This window comes from Oryzias latipes, chromosome 15 (assembly GCF_053564925.1).
Source record: "Oryzias latipes strain Hd-rR chromosome 15, Olatipes_Hd-rR_3.1".
Taxonomy (NCBI): domain Eukaryota; kingdom Metazoa; phylum Chordata; class Actinopteri; order Beloniformes; family Adrianichthyidae; genus Oryzias; species Oryzias latipes.
Window position 1 is genome coordinate 24,392,695 of NC_136251.1, and position 27,807 is coordinate 24,420,501.

General features: G+C 39.8%; 2 protein-coding genes across 5 annotated transcripts in view; one reads left to right on the forward strand and one right to left on the reverse strand.

Moving 5' to 3' along the window:
- tet1 (tet methylcytosine dioxygenase 1) overlaps window positions 1-16,822 on the reverse strand; it is a 31,840-nt gene extending 15,018 nt beyond the window's left edge. Inside the window, exons 1-2 of one of the 3 annotated variants that reach the window (XM_023963148.2) lie at window positions 16,494-16,822; window positions 13,236-15,482 (exon numbers count right to left, since the gene is read on the reverse strand). In XM_023963148.2, coding sequence (XP_023818916.1) covers window positions 13,236-15,326 — 2,091 coding nt within the window. In that variant the 5' untranslated portion in view covers window positions 15,327-15,482; window positions 16,494-16,822. Of the gene's footprint in view, window positions 1-760; window positions 1,109-2,774; window positions 2,928-13,235; window positions 15,483-16,493 lie in introns of those variants that run through there. The other 2 variants (XM_011493198.4, XM_011493199.4) reach the window with 2 other exon arrangements.
- A 3,957-nt stretch (window positions 16,823-20,779) lies between these two features.
- slc25a16 (solute carrier family 25 member 16) lies at window positions 20,780-27,466 on the forward strand. Of its 2 annotated transcripts, XM_023963442.2 has the most exons (11): window positions 20,780-21,024; window positions 21,427-21,573; window positions 21,833-21,925; window positions 22,007-22,140; window positions 22,219-22,282; window positions 24,675-24,796; window positions 24,899-24,962; window positions 25,873-26,035; window positions 26,108-26,176; window positions 26,346-26,366; window positions 27,070-27,466. In XM_023963442.2, exons 2-11 carry the CDS (start codon window positions 21,513-21,515, stop codon window positions 27,089-27,091), a joined length of 813 nt encoding a protein of 270 aa, XP_023819210.1. In that variant the 5' UTR covers window positions 20,780-21,024; window positions 21,427-21,512; the 3' UTR covers window positions 27,092-27,466. The 2 variants fall into 2 exon arrangements, with proteins under 2 accessions (XP_023819210.1, XP_023819208.1); XM_023963440.2 differs by having other exon boundaries at window positions 26,346-27,466.
- The last annotated feature ends 341 nt before the right edge of the window (window positions 27,467-27,807 follow it).

A 27,807-nucleotide genomic window follows, 5' to 3' on the forward strand; every position in this document is an offset into this window, starting at 1 on the left:
AGCCTTCTAATAATAAAACAGCGAGCAAGCACGCTTCCTTCCTGGCTGAGAGCGTAAGTAGTGGTTCAGAGTTTTTCTCTGAACACGTGAGAATTTCCTTCATTCATAGAACGACTGTTTCCTGTCTGCGCTGCGCTCAGTGTCACGTAGTTAGACGCTTTTATTTTCTTTTACATTAAAGTAAAAGAACATTAAAAATGCAGCTCTTCAAGTGGAGAAAATTGTCTTTTTTTATGAGCAACTTGAGGAGAAAACTTACTCTACCATTGAATCTTTTAGGTTGGTACAAGTTTCAAAAAGACCCTATTTATAATCCACAATATAAGTTTAGCAGCATCATTTGCTCTGCGCCCAAGCAAGAAGAACCTGCCAAGTGATGAGCAGATACAACCTAAAGCAGGAAAGCTTTCCACTTTCTATGGCTGGCCGTCAGAAAACAGCAGGTGCAGAAATGGGGGGGGGGGGGGGGGGGGTAAGAAAATGAGAAGTAAAAAGGCTCTTAAAGCACTAAGAAGGGTGTCTGTTCCCATGGAAACTGACCTTTTGTTGTTGAGTTTGCTACAACATCCTGTAAATGACTGTAGTCTAAAACTTGCACATAACTACTCACTCATTTATAATGACTTCCTCTTAAATTAAAGACTAGCTGAGCCCAGGCTGGTTAAAGACAGACGAGGGATAAAATCTAGGAGAGCTCCTCCATCGATAATCCATCTGCAACGAGACAATGCAGCCCAAGGTGAGCCATGGTTGCCTTTACCTTGGTCTGTCCTTAGAGAAAGCCCTTCGAGTTCAGGCAGCTTATCCCTAAAAGGTGTTGGTGGCCATCTTGCTTTGCTTTCCTCCAGGATCAAGAAAAGGCAAGCTACAGTAGCGGTGCGCAGGGCAAGGACCCGGGTGTCATGACTGAGGCGACAGAGAGCCGCTGTAGTAAAGTGCTGCTATGGTAGCAGAGGAGGCGCACACACGCAGACATATAGACACACACACACACACACACACACACACACACACACGGGATGCCTTCTGCAGATGCAGACACAGCCTCATCAGCCAATGGCTGGAGGACCTTAGCGGCTTGTAAATTATCTTCCATGCCTAGACTCTCCTAAACAAAGGATCCCCTATGTGGGCTTTTTACTCCAGCCATACGCACAGGGACTGGGGAAAAGCTGTGGAGCGGATACTGCGCACACGCTGGATCTGGATTAGAGGAAAATAACACCACCAGTGCTCAGATATTAACCCCTCAATGACCCAATTTCTTCAAATGTATCTTAATTTAATAAATTTACCCACAGACACAAAAAACATATTGTATTAGGTTTGAGTTAAAAATTTATGACTTTTTTAAATAAGAAAAATTCAAGTATTTAATAAAGAGGAGTCATTCAGATCAAAATAGCAAAATAAAATAAAACTGAGGATAAGAGAAACTCCAGCTGTGGTTTTTGTTTGTCTTTTTCCTACCCTTCCGCTGAGTTTTAAAGCACCTGATCTGCTATAGGGAAGTGTTGCAGCCCAGCCCAGTTAGAGGCAAGTTTTATCATGTCATGCCTTTAAAAACCACTGCGTCCTGTGACACACACGTGGCAGCAGCGTCGTATCTGCTGCATATTTTGCCGCTGTCTGCTGCACAAACGCTGGGAAATTGTGATGAGCAGGGCAACAATGTTGGTGAACTCCTTCCTTTCTTCCCCATCCACTCCAAAAGTCTGCTTCCTTCACTCAATGTTTTATGGATAAAACCATAAAACACATATTTTTTTCTCTTTAGAAGCAGTTGGCTCTTAAGAAAAGAAAAACGTGTGATCAAGATGGTGAGGTCAGACAAGGACATGAAAAATGTCAAAGTTTTCTGCAAAAACAGCCCCTCTAGAAATAAGTCAAAACTCATAAAAATTAAATTATTTTCTTAAAATAAGCAAAAAATCTTCCAATGGGGTAAGAAAAATAATCTTACCGTGAAGTCTTATTTTCTAAAAGCGCTCTTTCTGATAAGTTTCTTTTTCTTGCAAGACATTTTGTCTTGAAACAAGGGCCATTTTACTTTCTTTAGATTCAGTTTTTGCTGTGCAAACATCCCCAAGAACTGTTCATTTAAAGAACGAGTTTTAAAGAAAACTTAAATAATAACAATAATAATGATATTAGAAAAGCATTCAGTCTGTAATAAACAAGGCAATAAATACAACTGTATGGTGAAAGATTGAGTGGTTCGCGTCAACAATTGTAAATGTTCTGTAATTTACGAAAATTTAAGCTGTTTTAGCTGCAACCAAGTGTAATATTTGCAGCACATATGCGGTTTCAAACAGGCACTACAGCATTTCATGTAAACAAGTGGTTACTTAATAATAAATAGGAGTTCAGACTAGTTTGTTATTGGGGTTAGTTGGTAAAAAAAAACTGTAAAGCTATCTTTTCCAAACATCAAGCAGCTTCCCAGAACAAGCACAACTGCAGACTAAACACCTAATGTACACAGTGTGGCACGCTGCTGTAAACTTCATCCCCACAAACGGCTTTTTAAGAACAATGGAAGAAAACCACAGTCCACATGAGGCAGTGTAATGTAATGACAGATTTAAACTGAAATCTAGAAAATGGAGTCAAAACTTTAATGCAACACGTGTATTTTTGCAGTAAACGTCTTTCATCCTCATCATTTACCTGTCTCTCCATCTGTCAGTCTAGACACACTGAAAAGTATTTTACAGTCTGGCCTTTTTGATCAGCTATGGAAGTGTAATAAAAGGTTTGACAAGTCCTACCTGAGTTATTATCATTTTAAAAGGTTTAGGTCCCAGTGAAGAAGAGAACCAATAATCTGCGTCTCCTGCATGCTGATGGCTTTGCTGTGGTAACCATTGTGACAGTTATGGCTGAGCTCCACGCTCACTGGCAGGCAGTTTAGCAGGTTTGTCATTGCAAACAGGTTACACCGACTTGTAACAACAGCACAAGTTTGTGTTAAACGCACACCCACCAACTGCTGCCAGGATTCTATTGGTCAACCCATGCTGCGGAGGCTTTTATGCAGTTACGACAGCTGATTACATTAACAGACTAAACTCATCTGCTGCAGGGTGATTATGAAAAGCCATTCCTCCTCCTGCAGCAACTCCTTCCCGTTAGCAAAAAAGCTAAGAAATATTCTACCACAGCCTCGGTTTTCCCTGCGTGAAGGCTCAACTCTGATAGAGATTGTGTTTTTAACAGGTTCTTGTGAAATATATTAAGAAAATTAGGATTTAAAGTCAATTTCTGATTATTTCTTTATTCAAATAGTTTTGAATCAGCAGATGAAAAAGTGCCATCTGAAAAATGTGATGTAGGAAATGCACTGGGTGGGCCCCAGGCTCCCTGCTCCGCTCCATTCTGATGCATTCTATTGAAGACAAATAGATCTATGTTTGTCTTAATTTTCCTCGTCTGAGCTGGAATCTGGCTCAAAACTGTACGGCTGGATATCTCTTATATTGCTTTTTGTTGCATTGGTAATGTTAGGTTGGAGATATGAGGGTAAGCTAGCAGGGGAGCACGCAAACGGATGGGAAGTGGGGGCGGGTTCACTCCGTGCCAACAGTCCAGTCCACAACTTAAGAGGCAAATTTTCATAAAACTACTGCCGCTCTGCAGAAACTGTCCTAGATAACAGATTTTTTTTTTAATCTTGACAATAAAAAAACATCACTATAATTAAAAGACCTCTAAGAAGAATTTTCAAATAGATCAAAAAAATGATTGGAGTGGGTCTTTAGGTGTCCCACCTTCAAAAAGGATCTCTGATCTTGTTAGGAACAAGCAGTTTGGACATCAATCAGTGAAAGTTACTAAACACAAACACAGCGAGCGATGTAAGGAACTCCACTACCATACAGCATGTCTGGCACATGTGAAGGCTTGACCCACTGGAGACCGGCCCAGTAATGGATCCACGCCAGGACGGCTGCCAACAGTTCCAACTACAGCCATTACTGTAGAAGCTAACAACTAATGGAAAAGCTTTAGACCTCTGATGGAAACCAGCAGTTTGAGCTATTTTCTTCTTTCTATAAAATGTATTCTTTACCGACATTGTGACTTTCTATTTAGTATTAATCCAATGTGGCTCGGAAAAAAACCAGGGCACGCATGCTTGTCTGCTATAATTAACCCCAGCAACCATGCACGAATGGTAAAACTTGACACCATGCTTGGACCTTCCCCCTATCCTGCTCCTCCAGTTAGAGCATGCACAACCTATCCCACACACTCAAACAAAACTTTGCTCGGGTCAAAGGCCAAACTTGCAGAAACATTTTGAGTAATCTTTAAATAAACGTTGTAAAAAATCCGAGTTTTTTTCTCGCAGAAAACCTAAAAACACTAAAGCATGCTGCTTGTGAGAAGACAGCAGTGGGGTTGACAGGCAAAAGATCCAAGAATCTGCTCACAAAATGCACTCCTCCTCTCATTTTCAAAGGGACATCTGCAAAATCAGGGCTGTGACTAAATGCCTGCACACTTACTTAGAGCGTGCTCCTCCACATGCTCTTTGGTTGTACTATAAACACGCCCACAGGTGTGCGCTCACAAACAGAAATGAGCGCTTGTGGCTTTCGCTCTTCCTCTCTGTTATAGTTCATTACTCATAAACGGGGAGCCACATACTGTTCAGTGACTCATGCAGATTTTCTTATGTAACAAACTTCAATCATCTTTCGGAAACACCGTCCAACAACCTGGACTCAATAAAAGACGGAGATCCGCTGTTCAGTTCATCCGACATCTCTATGATGCTCCGCTGGATAAATATGCTTCATATTTTTAAACCGACAGCTTCAGATCGAGCTTCATTGATCTCCTGCATCGACTGTTTTTGACAAAACTGCAGGCGTCTGCATTTATGGAGCTGGTGTTTTTGCTCTTTGCTGCTGAAGACCTGACTCAGCCGAAAAGAGCCAACATATAATTTATTTCATCCCCCTCTAAACCCCCAGAGGCTGTTGTTCTGCTTTGTGTTCCTTTGAAGTAGCAACAGGACAACTGCTGCTGAGCATTTCAGTCTCTCTGGATTTCATTTCTTTTTTTTGGGCAAATCTTTTATTTTTGGGGAATAAAATGAAAGAATTTGACCAAATTGAGACACAAAATTCTGACACAAACTAAAGATTGGATTTTCTTTTAAAAGTGAAATTATGATTATGGTTTTTTTTTTTCCTTTTTTCGGCAGGGCAAAAAAAAAAGTGTCCCCTTTTTCTAGTGTACGAGCTTAGTTTTCATTTAAACTTGTTTTTGTTTTTTTTGCATAAATGTGTATTAAAAAAGTACCCTATCATGCTTCACTCCAAGCATGTTTGCCTTGCGGATGTGCATTATGACAGCTTCACCTTGGGAAGAGTTAATAGACAAAGGTGAGCAGGTTTGTGTAAACACTGAGACATGCACACACTGACCCAAATACACACACAAACACTATGCAGGCATTTCAGGATGAGGGCCTCAGCTCTCCTCACAATGAGACAGGAAAAGGCTTACTTAAGATTGCCATGGCAACATGCTGAGTCTGCATGTTGGCCATATGACTGCACGCGTACGCACACATACTTAAGTATGCCAATGCGCACATTTCTGCAGATAGATTCATGCAGACTGCAGTGATGCATAAAACTCTGACAGGGCTGGAAGCATTAGAGAGGAGAGTGGAAGAGGGTAAAAAAAATTAACAACCCCATTAGTTCGTTGGTGAGGTATGAATGGTCTCTGGAGGTTTTAAGATGGAGGTAATCGTGTGTGCCCTTGGGAGGACGGGAGTGGCTTTTCTTTTAAGGGGCAAAGTCAGAATTTCTTTTCACCCCGACAAACCAAGTGGGACGACTTCAAAGCTTTCCCAGAGACTTACAGCCTTCAGGCAGTCAAGGGACATTACGACTCTTAAATACAACAACCCAAGTGGTGCAGCAGAGGCATTCTTGATATCAAAAGTTTGGCAAATGTCTTACCAAATGATTAAAATAGAGAAAAATATGCTAACTGTAGAGTGGCTTTAGGATCCAGAGTTGCAAATGCAGCTCATCTGAATGGGCTTTGAAGCACACAACATCTAACAGAAGTTTGTGTCAATGATTAACCGTCCTTTGTTGTATGCAAACCTTTATCTGAGGTCAGGCTTGGCCATACATTTGTTGTTGTCACGTGGTTCAATAACCAAATCCACATATGAAATAAAACAGACCCTCTCCAGTCTACAAAGCCTTTTTTTCCCCTGAGCAAATCCACAAGTCCCACGGCAGATTACAACTTTTAAATGTAACTGGCTTGGACACTGCCGCCCTAATCATAGGGAAGCTTTTGTCATAAAATGCGTCTGTGCTGAAGAAAATGAGAAGTCAGAGAAAACAGAAGGACAACTCAGCCGACCGTTATCATAATGAGCCGGTAGTATTTACATGTCTAGAGTGATTCTGACATTTGGAAAATCTCCATTTCTCCCTCAGTGTCTTTGTGCACCACATGTTTACCCATTAAAAGGGGAATTCAAAAGAAGACAGGATGCATCTCCATCTGTTCCTCAGAGAGCCCACTTGCAAGCAGTATGAGCAGCAGCATGTGCTCTTCTTTTCTCAAAAAGAGTGACTCGTCTGGCTCGCACGGGGAACAGAACTTTGAGCCAAACTCTCACCACTTGGACATATTTTAATGGTTTGAAATCAAGAACACATTCAAATATGTGTAGACTTTATATACAGTTACACTTTAGGCATTAATGCTAATTTTTATAAGCACTATTGTGACGAAACTGAAACCTTTCTAGTGTTTAGTTGAACTTAACAGTTTGCAAAGCCTGACATTGATTCAAGAATCATCTGGATGACTATTTATTGTGAAATTATTCTGTTAAATTGGAAGATGCTACTAAACAAATATTTGTACCAATAATCCTCCTGTAAATGAGGTTTCAGTAAGCCATTTACCTAAATTTTTTAGAATATAAGTCATAGTCTTTTGCAGTATTTGCTACTGACAGCAACGCAGAAGAGGAAGCGCCGTCCAAAACAAATAAGGAGAATCTAATCCTTCTCCTCCTGAACCTTGATATTTTTCTTATTTGCGTTGAGTCATTATTATTTTTGTTGATTTTTTTCCTTCCTCAGTCTAATGCAAGTCATCAAACTGGGTTACAGAAAGACAGAAGTACCACGCCATCATTCAGATGCCTGCACCTGCAGGAAACTTTGCATAGCTTTTCAAAATGTATAAACCTGATCTTTTAACGTCCTCCGTGTCTTCCATCCATTATCAATGAGATATAAAGTCAGTGCTTCCATGTAGCCATGAGGCTAAAAACTTGAAGGTAGCTTCTCCCACACGAGACGAGAGGATTTCGTTTATGGACACACTTTTGGATAGCACTGACCATCAAATTTGACGGGTATTGGAAAAGCAGCAGTGAATTCAAATTTGACACGTGAATTGCGTTTTAGACCTTACGATGACCGTGTGGCAGACTTGTTCAGAAGCATTACACTTGTCTCCCAAAAGTGCAATTTATATTCCAGTGCAACTCATTTATGATTTTTTGCTCTTTATTAAGCATTTTTTAGCTGCTGTGGCTTATACTCCGAAAAAAAGGCTATAAATATGTCCATTATATTAGCTTATGGTTAAAGCTTGTTTAGTGTTTGCAATACAGCTAGGAATAAACTTCAGTGCACACAGTACATGTGAAATAGCCATGAGCTAGGATTTTAGGCTTTAGTACTGCCTAATTTAATAAGCTTAGCAGCAATGTAAAAGCCTGGTTGAGATTAAATGGAGGAACATTTATTTTTATGATGAAGACTTGTTAAACTATTGCTCTATATAAAAGTTATGTTGCATTTTTCTGCTTTTGTTAAACAGAATTAAAAGGATTTGATCTGTTTTTATTTTCTGACATTTATAAGGAACTGTGAAATAATGGTGGTTTAAGAGTAATTTAATAAAATGTTAAATGTGGTGTTTTGTTGTCTGCGTCCCTGCAAACAGTCTTGCATTACTAACCCCCCTGTGAGCTGGACAGCCTGCGTAGGTTAACCTAATTACCTGGATGTAGGTTGACCAGTTGAGAGCTTTAAACCCACAGTAGTGCACGTCTGCTGGTTATCTCCTCTAATCCTCATTATGAGCCTGAAAATACAGCATCTGACAATCATGGGATGTCAGAGGTCAGCAGGCGGACACAGCGGTTGCCGTGGCAACACTCCTTGCCGAATGAACTCGGCTGTTGTCTTATTTGAGAGGAGGAGGGGATGGAGAGAAAGGGCTTCAGACATTGCTGAAGCATCTACGGGGGGACGGTCGGTTCAATTTCAGAACAATGAAGATGCGGCTTGACGGCGGCCTGCGCTGAAAGGCTATTGAAAACATTTCAACCCGCGCGCACACACCGCAGACTGCCAGGCCCTGTCATAACAGCCCGGTCTGCGTGTTTTTATAATAAACCTTCAGTTGGACTGCACCAGAGAAAGAAGACTTTAGAAGATATATAACTGAAAGAAAATACTTGCAAAACATGTTTCGCTCAGCTGGAAATACATGAACCTCAAATGAAAAAGAGAGAAAAGACACCGACATTGCTGTGTAATTATTGGGTACAAACAAAAGGCATGGTGGCAATAAAGACAAAAACAGTTTGGGATCATGAGCACCGCTAAAGTCCTAGCTTTTTGTAAAGCTTTGTTTCCTTTTTTTTCAAGTTGAGGACCATAAAAATACTTCAGAATATTTTTTTTTTAATTCCATCCATACAGAACTTCTTTCACTGTGAACACTGATTTGTTTTCCTCTATAGAATACTTTTTTTTTGTGGCTTTTCCATCTTTGCCATTTCACTTTGAAGCACATTTAAGTCTGGAACACAGAAAAACCTCTTCTCTCTCAAGAGTGGTGTGATGACTCTGCTTTTATAGTTTTTGTGTTTAAAAAAGATGAAAGTGGTATCTTCAGGCACCAGGAAAGAAGAGTAACAACTGCTTGAAATATAAATTGGTTGATGTATCTTAATCTTTGAAGATTTTCACACAAAAAAAGAAAAAAGAAAAGATGACATGGTGTTTGAATACAAGCTAAGAAATAGTTTGCATCATATGCGGCTGAGTTATGTTGAGTAAATTTGTAATAAATCTGCAGAGATGAAAACAGAAAACATCAACTGAGTGCTGACGATTCCTCTTAGACCATAATATGGAAAAAAAACTTGAGTAGTCTCCGTTTCCAAACATGTCAAGAAGTTTCTGTCACACAAATACAAGAGATATGGTTCTCTGCAAACAGCAGTTCTGGCTCTCTGATATGTGCTTGGACCCAGAACTATTGCACTATAAAGTAAGATTCTGCTTTAGATCACTCACTAGTCCTTTTATCTTCTGTAAAACCCACATTTTAAAAACGTTTTTATGTATTTTCTAGGCATTTTGTGCAAGAGTTGAACCAAAAGAAGCCATAGGCACCTAATGACAAAGCCGGGAACTGAAGCTGCATGCCCCTACATGATCTCCACTTCAGCCTCTTCCTTTTTTCTGTTTCGAGGAGTTTGAAACATTCACTGGAAGGGTGTGTGAGCTGGATCAGCAAGACCGGCCAGTGAGTGCTACAATATTACTCACACTTCAAGTAAACCTTAAATGCCCCCACTTACCCACAGACTAGGCAGTTACACCCAGATGCACTGAATCTCTTTGCAGATGTCCAATAAATCCAGAAGTGCAACTTATATACATAAATGAACAGGAAGAGGCAGTCTTTATAAAAACAACAAGTAAATAAAAAACGCTTTCAAAGAATTTACATTCATTATTAAATGAGTTAACTTTGTAATTAAAAATATACAAACAAGAATAAACCAGTATTTCTATTAATGTTTTTGAATTCAGGACCAAAACAAAATGCAAAAGGTTTCTGAGAAACTTTTAAAAAATGAAATTAAACAAGCAAAGTTTGTAAAGCCTTTTAGAGAGAGTTTTTATTTTTATTTTTGCAGGATACAACTGAGTCAGAAACCTTCAAGCAAGAGTTCAGTCTTCTCAGGAATGATTGTTTAAACACTTCAAATCACCCCAGGGTCAGACGACTGAATCCTAAGAGAAACTCCAAAAAAGTCACAAGTTAAAACCCAAACTTTATGGCCGTCATTTAGCAAGTAAATCATTAAAATGCTTAAATAGAAGTATAGTGGACTACAGCCAGGTATTCTGGCATTAGAAGGTCATTTCTAGTAGAAAAACTTGTCTAAAAACATATAACAGGCTGCATTTTTAAAAACTTCATTGATCATATTTGACCAAACACACGGAACAGTGATTAAGGTGTGATCATTTTTGATTGTATTGCAGAACCAAGACTCCTAACAGTCATTTGGAATTAGGTCATGCAGAAAAAGGATAAAGGATGAATCCCAGTTCCCCTTTCTAGACCTCCTTTTTATGAGATAAAAGAAGAGCTAAGATGCAGAATTTGGGACAGAATTTCAGGAAGCGCTCCAAATCTTCCATCTGAATCAAATCTATTGTCAAAAAAAAAAATAGACGATTTGATCTCTGGGTAAATACTAATGTGTACAGGGAGATAGCACCTATATGCCCTACCCTTTCAATGAAAAAAAGAGTCAACAACCCCCGTTTAAATGTCAGGTTAGGTCTGAGGCCTGGGAATCACATACTGTCATTAAATCAGGAAGTCTTTAACTTAGAAAAGAAAATGTGAGAAAGTTCCAGACTTTAACCACTCAGGACTCGAGTGAGCTTGATCTTAAGTGAAATGGTCAGTAATCAATATCTGCAAATTTCAATCAAATCCAAGGAAAAAAAGATATGATTCCAAAGGGCTGACTAAAATAGAGGATGTAGTGTGAGTGAGCCAAGATTCCTTCAAAATAAAAGTCAGTAAAAAAATAAAGTAGCTGGTACTAAGTTATACAACCAAGTACATCAAAAAGTGTTTAAAATTATTATATCAAAATATATGTATATAGTTTGAGTGCCATTATGTGCATTTTTTCTTTATTGCGTAATGTTTGCAGGTGCAGTAAAATGTCAAATGTGTAAAATATGTGTTTATTTGGTATACACTTTTTTTGATAATAAATAGTATGAATAATGTGGCTATGATTCTTCAAATGATTTACAGTCAAATTGTATTTTGAAAAAAAAGCTGCAGAATTTAATTTGTTTTTTAAACAAAACATTAAAGAAATATCCCTTAAAAGATGCTCTAACACCGTTTCCTTGTTACTGGAATGTTCAACATGTAAAAATTAAATTATGATTGTCTTGGCAAATGACTTTGTCGTGCAAAAATAAATTCCAATTCAATCTAATACAACTTTATACATTTGTAATACAAACATGTTCAATTTAAAGTGAGGAGCAGCAAAAACAATGTTTTTTTTTCTGGAAACTTTTACTGAAAGTAGATGAAACGCCTATTCTAACAATACTTTATTGAAAGATGTTTGTGGTTTGCTGGATTGATGGATTTATGGCACTTTTTGCACATTTTCTAAATTAATAATATTTAAACATCTTTTACATTTTTGCTTGTTCTTTAATTTTTTAAAAATTGTCGCCAGCTTATAATGATGTATTGACTGTTTTATCCTTGACATAGATTCCACCCTAGAGAGATGTAGCATCCAACAACAAAAGGAAAACCTGTTTCTGGGCCTCAAACACTGACATGCTTGTATGTAAACGCAGGCCAGTGTGATGTCACTTTGGGTAAAACAACAATCAGCTGTGCAGCTCGAATGATTAGATCAGCAATGCCATCACGCCATAGCAGCATGCATGCAAACACAAAGACACATATGAATGCTCGGAATTCAGAGCAGCAAATCAGTGTCACAGAATCCGTAAAATGCATTTTACCTCATACTGACCCACAATACTTAGAGGGAATTGACAAATATTTTTGTGAATCTTAGTGCGGTCTGCTTTTTCCCCTCCTTCTTCTTTTTCTCAAAAACAGCATTCCTCACCTCTACCGCTGCTGGTGTTGCGTAATGAGTCATAATCTGCTGCTGCCAGTGCTACAAATCTGAGGGTGGGTTTAGTGCATGTGGTCATACTTTTCCTAGTTACACACAGGGGCTTTCATATGAAGATGCACACCTGTTCGCTAGACACAAAAAAACTATACTAGGAATCATGGAACCTATTTAAAAAAAAATGTACTTTTTCCCCAACAATTTAGCTTCTAGAGAAGAATAACCCTTTAAATAAATTAGTATTTAAATAAGGAATATATTCAGACACAAAGATGAGTACATAATCCCATCTCAATGTCATTCATTTTAGTAATGTATGAGGGGAAAAATATACCAACATCTTTAGAAACACCACACAAGTTGCTTTTACCCAAGCAATTTCATAGTGCTTTTATTTTGGTGAATATCGTCCTGACAGCGTTTTGAATCAATGCAAGTATTGCCAAATGAACTATCGCGAAATATCGCCAAAACAATTTTTTCCAACACCCCTACCGTTCAAGGGAAGCGCTTATTGGCCTTGGTTTGAGAAGTTAAAAAACAGAAAAATGTGAACGATGTGCCTGCATCTCATCTACTTCACCCTTTTTAACCCCTAATGGACATTAAAAAAAAGTATAAATGGGAATGCACTCAGTTATTATTTGTTATATAGATGGCTTTGCTTTTAGAAACATCCCTTTTTTTCTTCTTAAAATATGCGTTCTCATTAAAAAATATCTTCCACACAAATAAGCACACAGCCACAGTTAGTAAATCTGTTGATTAAACCATTGATAAGGCTCAGACACACACACTTAAACAGACATCCTCAACCACGTGCTGCACTGCTGCAAGTCATGTGACACTGCCTTCCCCTCTCCCAACCAGACCACAAACACTTGCAAAGACACTTCCCCTTTCACTCAGTGGCAATCGGTGACATATAACAGAAAAACAACACATACAGCTCAGCATGGACAGTTGGTTGAAGAAGGACGAAGAGACTTCACAACGTTGTTCCTGTTATCAGTAGGCAGCAGGGAGATCAGAGGAAATGATGGCAGAAAGAAAAACTAAGGTCCCTTTTCCAGCTCAGCTGTTTGTAAAGGATGTTTCAGGGAGGCCTACTTCAAACCGAGCTTCAGTTCAAGGTCTACACTTTATTTAACCAAACTAAACTCTGCAAAAAAAAACGTGTGTGTGAGCTGTGGTTTAATGTAAGTCATCATAATAAAGGTCTCACCTCTTTAGCAGAAAAACCGGGTGAAGATGAAGGTTTTCTTCTCTTGAGCTCCACACACTTCCTCAGCTTACAGATCTGGTGACACGTCCTGCGATTCAGGCAGCAGCTGCACAGGCCACAGTTAATCTTCCTCAAGCACGGCTCACAAGTCCCACACCTGTTCCTCTTCTTCCTCTCCTTCCGCTTCAGTTTTGGAGACGACGAAAAGAGCAAACCGGCCTCCTCTTGCCCCCATCGTTCCGACAAGGTAGATGGGGTGGGTTCTCCATACCCCGACTCTGATTCAGTGTCAAAGGAAAAAGAGGAGCGAGTGCTTTCGGAGCTGCAGGAAAAGGTAGAGCTACTGTCCAGAGGAGCAGAGGTCTTTGGTACCAAGTCCTGCTCTGGCATTCCAGCCTCAAAGGTGTCTGTTGGCTCGGATGGAGCTACACCAGGCTGAGGAAATGGTGGTGGAAATGCCTCTTTCTGACAGCTGAATCCATGTTGCTGGAAGTCCAGATCTTTGGTCTCAGCTGTGGAGCGAGTTCCTCTTTCTCCTTGAGGCTGAGGAATCACTGATCTCTGGAACTGGAATGATCCCCCAAAGCTGTTTTCCCCAAAACTCATAGGTTTGAGAGAGTCCCTGTGGACGATCACCGGCATGTTTCTTTTCACGATAACAGTCTGCACTGTCAAGGCAGTATCAGGGACCGCTGATGACCCCGGGACTAGAAGTTTAGCACCATCAGTGACAGGTATAACGTCTGTCTTATGCTGGCTCAAGTCCTCTGACGTGCAGAGGACTTTGGTGGGACTTGAGGTAGTTTGGTTGCTGAAAAGTAGTGCAGGAGCAGGCAAATCTGACTGTGCTGCGAGCTGATTGTTAGAGGAAAGTGGATGTGGGGTTTGACGTGCTGGAAGGCTGATTTGAGAGTCAGTAGGACCACCAGAAACCCTGTTTTCAATTATTTCACCCCTTTTGGCTTCACCCTCACAATTACCAAGCCTCTCAACAGTCCCCTCCATCTCTTCCACAGTCTCCTGTTGTGTCTCAGTCGCCGTCTCCTCTTGCAGACTTCCTCCTCTCTCATAGTTTATCTCCTCAATTTCTTGACGAACTGACACGCTTTCGTCCATTGGTTTGCCTTTTGTGCCCAACACGTTCCCCTGTTCTTCTTGAAGAGAAAAAGCACCATCTGGCTTGTGATCATTGGCAAGCAGATCACTCTCATTTCCAGGAAAAGATAAATTGCCGTTTCCATTGCTGTCTTGCACCCCTGATGAGCTCGTTAACTCTGAGGTGCCAGAAGGGCAGTCTTTACTGCCTCCGCTGCAGAGTGTGGGCTGCTCGTCCGTCTCGACACACACTGGATGCCCAGAAACATGCTTGGAGTCGCTGTCACCGTCGCTGATGACAGTCTTTTGGTCTTGGTGGGCAGCATGTCTGTCACATCCAAGCGGCAAACTGTCGTCCAACATGTCAGTGCCTTCTGGTGAAGGGACCTTGGAGGCCCCGCTCTCTTTTGTGTCACCGACACCAAGGCTCTGGTCTTTGATTCCTGCAGGAACATTGGCTTCAGCACAAAGCAATGAAAGTTCTTCATTTGTGTGGCTGTCTTTTGCTTTTTCTTCGTCAAAAGATGACTCGTTGATGCTGGTGCTTGAGGTCTGGCGTTTTGTGTTTTGGTGCTGGGGTGCTGCTCCACTCTCTGAGCTGGTTTTTCGTCCTCTCTTCTGTTTCAGAGAGGGGGTAACAGAGAGGTGTGTTTCCCGCAGAGACCTCCTACGTCCTGAAGGGGCTTGTAGCTTGGTTTCAGGCAGACCGCTCGATCGTCTAAGTCTGGTGTTTACAGTTGCATTTATGGCCTGGGACTTTCTGAGGTCTTGATTGGGACACACATCATCAGATCCTCGTCTACGAAGGGTCCGGCCAAGCGTCTGCGTCCTCTTTGTTAACTTTTTGGAATCTGCAGGGTGTTTTTTGGATTTCTGTGCGACTCGTCCTCCTTGCTTAGCAGAATTACAGATTTGTCCCCTGGTGCTGGTCCCTATTTGCTGCGTTTTCCTCCGGACAGGTGTTTTTCTCTTTTTGGATTTGGTAGTAGCAGGCATGGCTGAGGGTATGGGAGAGAAGACTTTTGAAAGCCAGCATGGGAGCCAAGTGTCTGCCTTATCGATGCTCAGCCAGAAATACTATTCTCAAAATCTGCTTGTTTGACCTTCAGGTGTATATGATGGTATCACTAGGCTGTAATTACAGTGCATCACCTGCAAAAATAGAAAAAAGGAAATATTTAAGCAATGGAAATTTGTTTTAAAAATCTGACTTTTACCAACAGGATATTTAAAGTGCCAATCCAATTATCCTTTAATTTATTTCGAAACATTCCCGGTGGTCTTTTGATTATGCTTATGCCATTTTTAGGCAAAGTTTATCTTTCAAAAACTGTTGTTTTCTAGGAGTTCATCAGAAATTCCTCCTTTAACCCGCCGAGTAAGCCTTCCCTAACTTTCCATCATCCTTTTGTTTATACTCTTCCGCTGGCTTACAGCCCTTAACAACTCCAACACATCATTACAGGTGCAACAAAAATGCAGAGCAATTTTGGAGCCATCCAGCCGTCTAGTTTACAGCCAGATGTCAGCTTGGCTGAGGAAAACAAAGACGCACATCAATGTATTTGTCTGCAAGTGGATGAATCAAGCAGAGAGCTTGTGGCCCCCTGACTGTAACACATTCATTTCAAAAGGCACTTTTTCATCTGCTCCTGACTCACAACGATTTGAATAAAAAAAATACTCAGAAATGCTATAATGAGCTTAATTCTCGTAATATATGTCCCCCACCATGAGAAAAAAAAGCCACAAAAACACCCCAAATCACACAATTGTCATGGATTCTTAATTGTTGAATCTAATTAAATAAATTCTTTGTTTCCTTTTTTGATGCTGCATTTGATTATTAAAGAAAAAGCAGATTCACAAAGTCAAATATAAAGACTAAGTGGACTTTTACAAGTAAATACTAAGGCTTCTGGTGTGGCTTTAACTGTTAAAGGGCAGAGGAGGTCGACCGCCCCCCCCCCCCCCCCCCCCCCCCCAGTCTCTTCCTGGCTGGCGAAAGAAAGAGGTTATAACCGAGAAAACCGCCCTCAACGCGCCGCTTTATTATCCTTCTGAACTTGACCGCTATCGTTGAAATTCAATCAAACGGACCGGAAAGGGCTCGCGTTTTTAATCGTTTTATTTTCACGTTTACGGCCGAAATGCTTTACATACCACGGAGAGACAGTTGCACTGTCTGCACAGCTAATAATACTCCGCTCCAGCGAGACCTTGAATTGGCTTCCCTCCTCGAGCGAATATAGACTGCGGGCGTGCTCGAGCCTCTCTCCGCGGTGACACGCGGACATGGTACGGAAGGCGACCAGGCGGCGGGCATCGAGGGGAAAACGGACGGTTTTTTTTTTGTCCAGCGTGGAAGCACGGCGCACCCGTTAACGTTTAAATCCCCCTTATGTCAATCCATTCGGGGCAGCCCCGCTCACTCTCCCTCCACCAGACGCAACCCACGGCCTCTGCTGGCCGCAAACCGGAGCGGAGAGAGTGGACAGGAAAACCCGGGCTGGAGTGCAGCTGCGGGGGCTGCCTGAGCAGGCGGAGGCAGTAGTGTGATAGGGGCCACCGCACTTTTTCCAGCTAAATTAAAACAAAACTATTAAACATTGATAAATAGATACAGAACATAAACCCCAGTAGATTAGGCAAAACAATAAAATGCACTGATAAATAATGAAAAAAAAAGTGTAAAATGTAATTACTTTCACAAGACAAGAAAATATATGTATCCAAACATTTCAATAAATTTTAGTCAACTTCTGCTGAAGAGTTGGATAAACATTGTCTATATCAAACTGTAATTAATCTATCTGTTTATCCAAACGATGTAAAAGGCCTGCACAAACAAGTGTTCTTCTTTCTGTTCCCTTTCAGTTCCCTTGTATTAGAACCGGAGCAAAATCTTGTGTTTTTGTTGTTTTGTAGAAATGAAAAGAAATACAGAAAGTGAAATATGTTTTACGTCCAGATTAATAAATGTTTTGTACTTGAGGACTTCATTTTTCGTAATTCTGACTCCTTGTTGATGTGGTTTAACAGTCTTTTTTGACACATAGCTGCGTGTGGAGATCAACCCAGCTAGGGCCATAAAAATTTAGGGCCCTGCTTTAATTTAAGGCTAGGTGTGAACAGAGGTTAGGTTGAGATCAAGGTTGTGAGTAACTCAAGGGCAAAGGTTAGGGTAAGTCCTAACAGGGATGATGTGTGTTAGCATGTGTTTTTAACTCCTTCGAAGGTAAATTTTATTATATACTTTCCTGTTCAATGTAAAACGTATTTTTATTTTTTAATCAAGAGGCTTCTGTTCTATCATTGAATTGAACAACATTTAAATATTGTTGATGAATTCCATCCATCCACCCATTTTAGAAACCTCTTTCTGGGTCAAGAGGTCACTGAAGCCTTTCCCAGTCAGTGATGGGCCAAGGCGAGGTACACCCTGGATGGTTCCATTAGTAAATTAAAAATCGCAATAATAATATTGAAAAAATGGTGTCTTACAGTTGGAAGAATCTGAAGAAATTTGGCATCTACAAATGCCTGAATTTACATAGTAAATACATTTTTCATTACAAAATGCATGAAGTTGGTAAAGCATAATAATAAAAATTGACAGTAAAAAGAAAACGTTTTAACCCTTTAACTACCCCACCAAGAAAAAAGCTATCAAAAAATTATTTGTCTGCATTTCTTATTGCTTTAGGTAAGTAATGACCACAATCTGTTTAGTTTTTTTTAACTGACCTTTTAGTTTTTTAAATAATGACCTCTACCAAACGGTTGAGATGTCCCTTAATGGTAAAAGTGCAAAATTTCATACAGATACAACAAATATTTGAAAAAATCATGTAAACCAATTAATTTAGACATCATCAACACTCAGTATTAAGGGCATTTGTCTCCATTCTTTTTATCATGCCTCAAACATTGAACTTTTTTAAAACAAAGCAAATTTTGACCTATATTTCCTAGAAGTTGTTTGACACTACAACGATTTTGGATATTGACTCACTTTTGATGGTATTTCATAAATAGATTCTTGGTTTGGAATGAAACACAGAAAAACATATTTCTGACATCTTGACCTATTTGGACCGAGGTTTCATCATCCCAGCTTGTCAGAATGAAGAGGCGCTGTACCATGTTGTGGTAGTGCACACTGTTGTTTTGGTCGTGATGGTCTTGGTGTGTGGTAGAGAGCTCAATGATGGTCAGCAACATTGGTTGCTTACTTGTTGATCTTATTTAAACTGTGTGCAACAGCCAGGCAGAACCTTTTGAGTAACACTGGTTTTTGCTTCAGTAGGTCCCTCTTGTAGACCAGCCATGAATTAGTGACACACAAGTCGATGATGTATCCAAACAGGGGACTGTACCGTCACCTAGTTTTAGCTGTACAGGTCTTGTACAGGTGCACCAGCATATCAAAGAGATCTATTTAGCTTTTTAGATTTGTATCATAAGCAATATGCTCAATCATTTCATCAGTGAAAAGCATTTTGAAGTATTGGAAGGGTGTGTGTACATCCTCAGGAGGCTCAAATCTTGATTCTGGAACCTTGAATTCCTCAATGTCCTCATGCTTCCATATTCTTCTTATGGTTTTGCTTGGGTTAGAGGGGGATATTGAGTGAGGAGAATAGCCTGTCTCCTCCAACAAAATTGGAGGAGACAGGCTATTCTTGGTGGGGGTAGAATGGCATGTGTTTGCTTTTTCAGTTCTTCTTATGAGGTGGCAGTGTAGAGGATCTGCTTGTTGAAAGAAATTCTTCTTCATCCAGGGATTCAAAAGAACTGTCACCAATGGCCTTTGCACGTGGACTGGTAACCCTTGTGCTATCCTAGGCACTTTAACATTGGGAGTGGGGTCATCTAGACCCACTAGACAGTGCTCTGAACCTTTTTTCTTCAATGATTTGTGATCTTCACTGGTGTCCATGGATTACATGAAATCTTTCCACCTTTATCCACCTTTGTCATGGTAGGGAGAACACGTCAATGCAAGGGTGGGGTCATCTAAAATAGCACAAGGGATAATCAGGATCCTCTGTTGGGTCATCATCACTGTCATCCAGATTTGCATCTGATTCATGTGGACTTTGTCGTGGTCTCGCACTGTAGAATGTTTTAGTGTCTATCTAGTAGTTGTAAAACAAAAGAAAATGATAGAAAACTTTTGTAAATGTTGGTAATATTATAATTGCAGCTTTTTTTGTTTAGTTTTAAGTGAATTGGCTGTAATAATCTTGATTTTTTTATTTATTTACACACCAGCTGATATAAATTCAAAAATAGACAAAACTATACAGTAATATGTATTTTAAATTATTATTTATGATGTTTTAATGGATATGTCTTTAGTAATGGATGATTTAGAAGGTTGTTTTAACTGATTTTATGACAAACAGTCCCTTTATTTAACATTGGCTTGATTTTGCTACTTATACCATAAAGTGACAAATCAACCGTTTGGTAGAGCATGTTTTAAAAAAATTATTACAAACAGAAATTTGTTTATTTTTGTTTATCTAGGAACATATTTCTGTTGATTAACGCCTTTACTAGTAATTCCAAGTAAGAAAAATATACCTACCTTTCAAATTTTCATAAAAAGGAAGAAAGTGTGTATGATCATTTTCAAGTTTTGACTTGCTTGTCAGTCAAAGACGTTGTGCAAGCAACCACTGACTGACACAGTGCCATCTGTTGGTTTTCTTTAGCTTTGCATGCTTCTACCAATTGGTTGAGATGGCTGAATCAGTTTGAGTTAAGTTAGAAACTTCTCTAATAAAAATATGGTGACTCAAAGTTTGCTCAACCGTTTGGTTGAGCAGGCAGTTAAAGGGTTAAAAAAGTTGTCATATATTTATTAGGCTTAACTATAGTATGGCTCTATATATCTTTTTGATAAAAAGAAATAATTTCTTCATTGATCTCCGTTATTCTGGAGGTATTTTTGACCCCGTCTTCTTTATATGCAAAGTATATTTACAATTTGCTAAAACATTAAAGCCATTAAAAACAACTTAATTTTTTTGAATGATTATGTTTGCAGGAGAATTCATTTTAATGTTGGCTATAAATGCTACTAAATAGAGTATGTTGTGTTGGTAAGGGTCTCTCTATAATTGTAATAGTTTGGGTTTGCCCCAAAAGCCTTCCTATATTCATGTGTTAGAACTATTGTTTCTCTATGGTTATAGAAAACGTTTTTTCTTGTATTCCTTGTTTTGTCACAATACCTGGGAAAATAATTGTGAAAAAAATGAAAAGAAAAATGCAAATGAGACGTAAATAATAATAATATTTTTGTAACATTATTATTATTATTATTATTATTATTATTATTATTATTATTATTATTATTATTATGTTAAAAAAATGAAGTGAAAACAAAATAAAAATGAAAATAAAATAAAAAAAATTAAATAATCAAGTCCCTCCCCATAGCGTCTCCTGGTTACTTAAGTGACGTCATCATAGTGCGTCGATTTTGATCAGAATCAGCTTGACATCTACGGGCAAAGTACACGGATGTAGAAACCTTAATAACTTCTGTTCGACATTTTGAAGTTGGATTTTCTGCTAAAAACATCAACAACGACTTTATCCGTGTGACAGTCGTTTGTATTCGTTGCTGTGCGGCGTTTACACCGGAACGAGTCGGATTACGCGGGGGTGAAGGAAACCGGTAAGTCTTTTACAGGTTAAGATAAAAGCTATGATGAGGAAAGGCTTTAGATTTGTTGTTGTTTTTTTTTTTTTTGCTTTAAATTTGTTGAACGTATCTTTTCATCTGAAACAAACATCTCCTCTGCTGTCATTGCGCCTTCAGCGGTGCGTATATTTCTTGTTTATAATTCTCTCACTAGACAACCTCTGTACTACACTTTAATTACAAACAGAAAATCGTTTAAATGACCTTAGCATTTATCAGCCTCTAGTTGTTCATTGTGTACTTGAAGTATTAACCTTCAAGTACACAACCAAGAACCAAGACGTCAGGGAGATAAAACTTTTATTTTGGTATTTCACAGAGTTCTGTTTGTTTTGTGACCCATTTTAGTTGGAATGCACTTTTTCTTTCTTTCAGTATAATCAAATCTCCCAGTCATGGATGTGGCAGATACCTGAGCAGAGGAAATAAGCCTGGAGACCGTCGTCTCCGCAGCCCCAACCATGACCAGCACCACCCCTGCCAAAGGGGACTACCACTGGCTTCGCTCCTTTGTTGCTGGAGGTACAATGGGAGACTTTGATTCCCTAATCATTTTTAGATTTCATTTACTTACAAAATAGAAATTAGTTCCCAGTCAATCGCGACTCGATTCCCATTGTTCATGTTAGTGAGCCGTTCAAAAGATCGGGTTCGTTTGCGAACATATTTTTATGCTTAAAATGTGGGAAAATGCTGTAAGACTTAGGAGACCCACTTTGTTTCCATGCAGCACATGTACGGCTGTGCGATTCAGATCTCGTTAAAGTTTCCTCTCCTTTAGGTGTAGCAGGATGCTGTGCCAAAACTACCATTGCTCCTCTGGACAGAGTCAAGATTCTTCTTCAAGGCCAGAGCCCCCACTACAAACATCTGGGTAACCATTTAGCTTTAGCCAGAATATTTTCTACATGAACATTTGTGCTTCTGATTTGAATTCTATGAACTTTGTCTGCAGGAGTGTTTTCTACTCTCCTAAATGTGCCAAAGAAAGAAGGCATCCTTGGATTGTACAAGGGTAACGGTGCAATGATGGTCAGGATATTTCCTTACGGAGCAATTCAGTTTATGGCCTTTGACAAATATAAGAAGGTATTTATACACTTCATAACCTGAAAACATGCCAGAAAAAGGTTTTTTATGTGTTGTGTTGATTTATTTCATCTACAGCTGCTGAATACACGAGTTGGGATCACTGGACATGTCCACCGCCTTATGGCAGGTTCAATGGCAGGTGAGAACAAAAAACAAAAAAACCTGCTCTTTGTAGGTTTAAGTTTCCAGTTTAGATATGTCGATGAAGACTCATTCATCCAGGTTGATTCCATCATAGTTGTAGGTCAGAATTGACAAAGCCTTTTGGATTAGAGGTGAAACCTGCTCTCAACTTTAAAAACTAATTCCAGATGACAACTCCTAAACCTCCTACTATGATTATGTTTCCAGTTTAGAGTTTTTCATTTTTGATCGGATCAGTAATTCAAAACATTAACAATAGTTGCTCTCTTGCCTTTTTTCCTATTGACCCGACCTGTAAAGTCACATGCAACTAACTGAATTATCAACTAATTTGTACATGTAGAAACTGAACTTGTAGGAACAAATTAATAGTCCCTGTAGCTAAATTTAATCTGAGCAACCTTTCAGACTTCAGTGACAAAAGACTTTTCTTACTACGGTAATTGAAATTATTAATGACTTGTTCCTAAGTTCGTAAAATTATTCACAATTATTTGGTATTCCCTTTTATTTTGTAAATGCTGTTTTGACTGCTTTATTTAAAAATGTATGCAAAAGAAATGGGCAGGAATAAAAATAATAAAATGATTTGATTTTCTTTTTTTAATTTATTTTAATAATCCCCAATTGAAACATGACTTTCTGGTGAGTTGGCATCAATCAGTCCGTGTCCAGCTTTTCTAAACTTATCCCTGAACCACGACCAGCCTAATCTGTACTGCCGAGTCTGTAATGCAAAGCGTAAATAAAAGAACTGAACGTATTAGTTAAATTGAATGAACCACTGATTCCTCTCCATCACTGTGTCTTATTTAAACCCATCTATGTGTAAAGGATTGAAATCCTAACTAATAGGGGTACAAATATTAAGCTTGCTCTGGTCGACTAACAGTAATGCAGGTCCCTGCCCACACCTGTCAGTCCCTTTAACTCCTGTGCCTTCGTTTGGAAGGTGTGTGTTCTGTCACCCTGGCCTAACTCTAAAACCTTTTGGTAGTGAATGGGTGTAGTAAGACAGGCTTCAGAACTTGATCCTTGTCAGTCAGCTGAAGCGTCGTTCTGCAATGCACTTGAAGCTCACTTGCACAGATCCTGCCTTTACAACAACCAGCCAGAGTGATGGAGTGCCCCTAACCCAGAACAATCTTCAAAAATTAAAACCTAGACCTCTGTAACTGGCTCAATGAAAACAGCAAACATTTATTTGAACAAGGATTAATCTGTGTTACCTCTCTAAAGTAGTAAAAGAAATATTACTTTCTACTTTGTATGTTCAAAAGAAAACAGATTTGGATGTAAAACACCAGGTGAATTATTTGACAGTCCGGAAACAAAAAAAAAACTTGAAAGTCAATAAACCACACAATAAATAAATAAATAGATCCAATATAAAATGGTGATCAAACAAATGAACAAATAGAAATGAATAAATCAAGACAGTAGAGCTCTCGACTTCCTCCGATTAACTAACTCCAGACGTTGATAACAGTTTTCTTCCAGAATGGGCGCGAGATGCCCGAACGGCGTAACAGTCAGTTAACGGTTTTGACAGTTAGCTTCAGACGGTTCTTTTCCGCGGGGAAATCGAACTGGTCTCTAATCCCGAATGGTCTTCAAAAACGTAAATGTTCAAAGACAGTGGTGCCCGCCTCCTTGGCCTCAGATGTTTTCCCGGCTTGAACTGAGTTCTCAGCTTCAAAAGATAAAATAAAACAGTACCTTCTCTCCAGACCAGTAGAATGGTGTACAGCTGGTGAATTACCACAGTGAATCACTGGGATGTTAGCTGTATGGCAGGGGAATACTCTTTCAGAAACTGCTCAGCAATACGCCGCTCTGCGGGAACTCCTCTTCTCCGCTGACGGAGCTGTCACAGACACCGCGCTCCGCCTCCGTGCCCTGCCTCCGGGCCCCGCCTCCGAAATCCCGAAGCTTGCGGCCTGGGGAACTCCTCCTTACGTGCTGGCTGTCTTCCTGCACTTCTCACGTAACGAGCGAGATACTGCCGTCTCTAAATCACTGTCGAACCTACTCCAGGTTATTTTCTTCAAAACAGTTTTTTAAGAAGCCGAGACATCCCATCCGACCAGTCTCTCTCCCCGTCCAACCGTTCTTTTTTTTCTGTTTTCCAACGTCTGTCCCCTCGCGCCTTCGTCTGCGTCTGACGTCATGTCAGGCCCGCTCATCACTTTCTGTCACCGTTACATATGTCTTGATGTAAAATATGTTGTGTAAGAAAACTAATTTTGTAAATATAAATAATAAACACAGATTAACAGAGGACGGAAATTTTATTCTGGATATTCAGTTTTGAACTATAAAAACCACTTCCCTATAACACTCGTGGCTTAACTTGTGTTTTGCTACACAAATGTTTACGTTTTTAGGGTTGACTGCGGTGATGTTCACTTACCCTCTGGACGTAGTGCGAGCCAGGCTGGCCTTTCAAGTGACAGGACATCATCGCTACTCTGGAATTGTGAATGTCTTCCAGTCTGTCTATCGGATGGTGACTTCTTCATGATACATTTTGCACATTTTTACTTTATATTTGAAGTGATTTTGGGTGTATTTCTATTCTGTTTACGTTTTTCTTTTTCTTTTTTCAAAGGAAGGAGTCTCTGGCTTTTATAGAGGTCTCACGCCAACACTTATTGGAATGGCTCCTTATGCAGGTAATGTTCACGCTCTGACAAAAACAGGGAGATGAGAAAGAGAACCACAGATGCAATACTTGCTTTGAGGATGATTCTGGAGAGCAACAGAAAAGGTCAGGAGCTTCATCGTCTTTGTAGATCTAGAGAAAGTCTGTCAGGACACAGAGAGAGGAGCTGTGGTTTGGATGAGGAAGTCTGGAATGGCAGAGAAGTTTGTTGAAGTTTTTCAGGACAAAGCTGCAGGACAGTGGTGAGACGAGCTGTAGGTGTGACAGAGGAGTTGAGGTGGAAGTGGGACAGAACCAAGGCGGAGCTCCTTTTTCAGGAGATGAGGTTAGACAAAAATCTTTTGTAGATCACTATGTTTGTAGATGACACCGTGATCTGTAGTGAGAGCAGGGAGCAGGTGGAGTAACATCTAGAGAGGTGGAGGCTTGCTTTGGAAAGACAGAAGATCTGTGGAAATGAGAGGAACTCAAGTGGAATGGTGAGGTTACAGGGAGACATGCGACAGTGCCTCTGAAAAAGAGACAGGGAGCAGAGCTGGAGGAATCAGATCTGACGATGTTGAGGTTCTCTTTGGGAGTGATGAGGATGGATGAGATCAGGAATGGATCCATCATGTTAGAGGTTTTGGAGATAATTTCAGAAAGGCAGATTGGTGGTCAGATGGTCAGATGGTTTGGAGGGAGGGACAGCTACCAGGAAGGAAGTCTAGAGGAGGTTCATAGAAGTAGTCAAGGAGGTCATTAGGGTGGTTGGTGAGAGGAGGATGCTGAGGAGTGGATTAGATGGAGGTGGAGGATTTGCTGTGGCAGCCCCTGAAGGATACAGCTAAAAGTGGGGGGGGAAATTCCACCAGATATGTGAATGTTGTACATGAACACCCTAAACAACTATTTACAGCCACTTTCCTGCCACTTTCCAGGTCTTTCGTTCTTTACCTTTGGCACCCTGAAGAGCCTCGGTCTGAAACATTTCCCAGAGAAGCTGGGACGGCCCTCCTCAGACAACCCCGATGTCCTAGTTCTCAAAAGCCACATCAACCTGCTCTGTGGAGGGGTTGCCGGTGCCTTTGCCCAGACGGTCTCGTAAGTGCTGCAGCCGATCAACCAGCATCTTCAAGCGTTTGCCGTCGGTAAGTGCTGGCGTTGGTGTTGCAGGTACCCCCTGGATGTCACACGGAGAAGAATGCAGCTGGGAACCGCGCTTCCGGATTCCGATAAGTGTGGGTGAGGATCGCAGCTAATTCTCCTCATCACTTTGGATTCAGTTCATTTGCTTTTTTGCCACCTCACAGGCAGCACCTTAGAGATTCTGCATTTGTAAATGGATTATTATTCACCTAATATAACAAACTGAACAGAAAAAAAGGTTTTGTTTTTCTTTGTGCTTGAACAGATCACCGATGAAGACCATGAAGTACGTGTATGAGACGTATGGCATCAGGAGGGGCTTGTATAGGGGCCTCTCCCTGAACTACATCCGCTGCATCCCCTCCCAGGCTATGGCCTTCACCACCTACGAGTTCATGAAACAGCTCCTCCACCTCAACTAGTCAGCTCTTTGAGCTGCGATCAATAAGCCAGTTGACCTCAGTAACTATTAGAGACTTCCGCCTCGCTCGCTGCGTCTTAAGCTTGATCCTTAAATTCATCAAAAGCACCAGAGGAGGAAATTCTGTAAAAAAAAGATTTTAATTTTTTAAAATATTCTCTTACAAAAAATACTTAACATGGATTTTTTCCCCAAGCTTTATGTGATCAAATGTTTTGTTGATTTTTATTTTACTGGAAAAGCATTTTTTTTTTGGGAAAATTTTTTGTAATGTTTTATCAGTTTATTACTAGAGGTACATATTTTCTTTAAGCTCATCCGATCTGAGGAAAACACGTCGCTGCTGCAAAGGATATTTAAACTTAAGTTGTTTGAGATCTTTAATGTTTGGAGATTAAGTGCTTATTTAGTCTTTGTCTACAAATTTCTCAAAGTAGAAACAACTTCTGTAACACAAAGTGGAATTTATCCCAATTTCTTCATTAGGTGTTGAACAAAACAAAACAAAATATAGCAATGCAAATACTGTGGATGACATTTCTTTTTTTTGTTGTGTTAAAATTGACAGGAAATCTTCTCTGGACAAATGAAACTCGATGGATGTTGCTCTGAAATGCCTGGAAAGATCTGTTTTTCGCATGAGAACTCTGGCATAGTTTGCACTGATGCTTAATTTCTTGATTTAGATGTTTGTTGCCACTGGGTGGCAGTGTTGCAAAAACATTGTAGTATTTATTGTCAGAGCTGAAAACACTATTCATGTTCGCTTCTACATTACTGCTCCAAAACCTGTAAGATTTGGCTTCTGTGTGTGGAGAATGTGTTTACTTTCTGCTTTCTCTGAAAGACCTATATGCTTTTATTTGTTCTTATTTTTTTTAATCTTTTGCCTTATTTTGCTTTTCTCTGTACTGTCTATCATTCTGTACTGGAGTGTCACCATAAAAACAGCTATAGATCTTAAAGATGTCTGAAGAAATGATTTAAAAACAATAATTTTTCCACTTGTGCAACAAAAAGTGAAACATCTGAAAAACTGACCGTTATTCCTTAAAATAAAAGTCATATTGGCTTGGTTGAATAGATTAAAGGGGGTTTAGAAAAAGCAAAAAAACAAATTTGTAGAAATCCTTTACTAAAATACGTTTCCTGAAAACCGCATTGTTACAAAGTTGTTTGGCAAAAAAGCACAACAGAATTGTAGAGTTCTTGATTTTGTTCACCTTTCAATTATTAGCCTCACAGCACTATAAATAGCATACAATGGGGAAAAAAAGTATTTGGTCAGCCACCAATGGAGCAAGTT

What these genes read in the sequence shown, in the direction of transcription:
- slc25a16 (XM_023963440.2), top strand. Translation starts at nt 21,513, where the DNA reads ATGACCAGCACCACCCCTGCCAAAGGGGACTACCACTGGCTTCGCTCC. An exon ending in TCGCTCCTTTGTTGCTGGAG is followed by an intron (nt 21,574 to 21,832) that starts GTACAATGGGAG and finishes CCTCTCCTTTAG; the next exon opens with GTGTAGCAGGATGCTGTGCC. An exon ending in TATGGCAGGTTCAATGGCAG is followed by an intron (nt 22,283 to 24,674) that starts GTGAGAACAAAA and finishes TTACGTTTTTAG; the next exon opens with GGTTGACTGCGGTGATGTTC.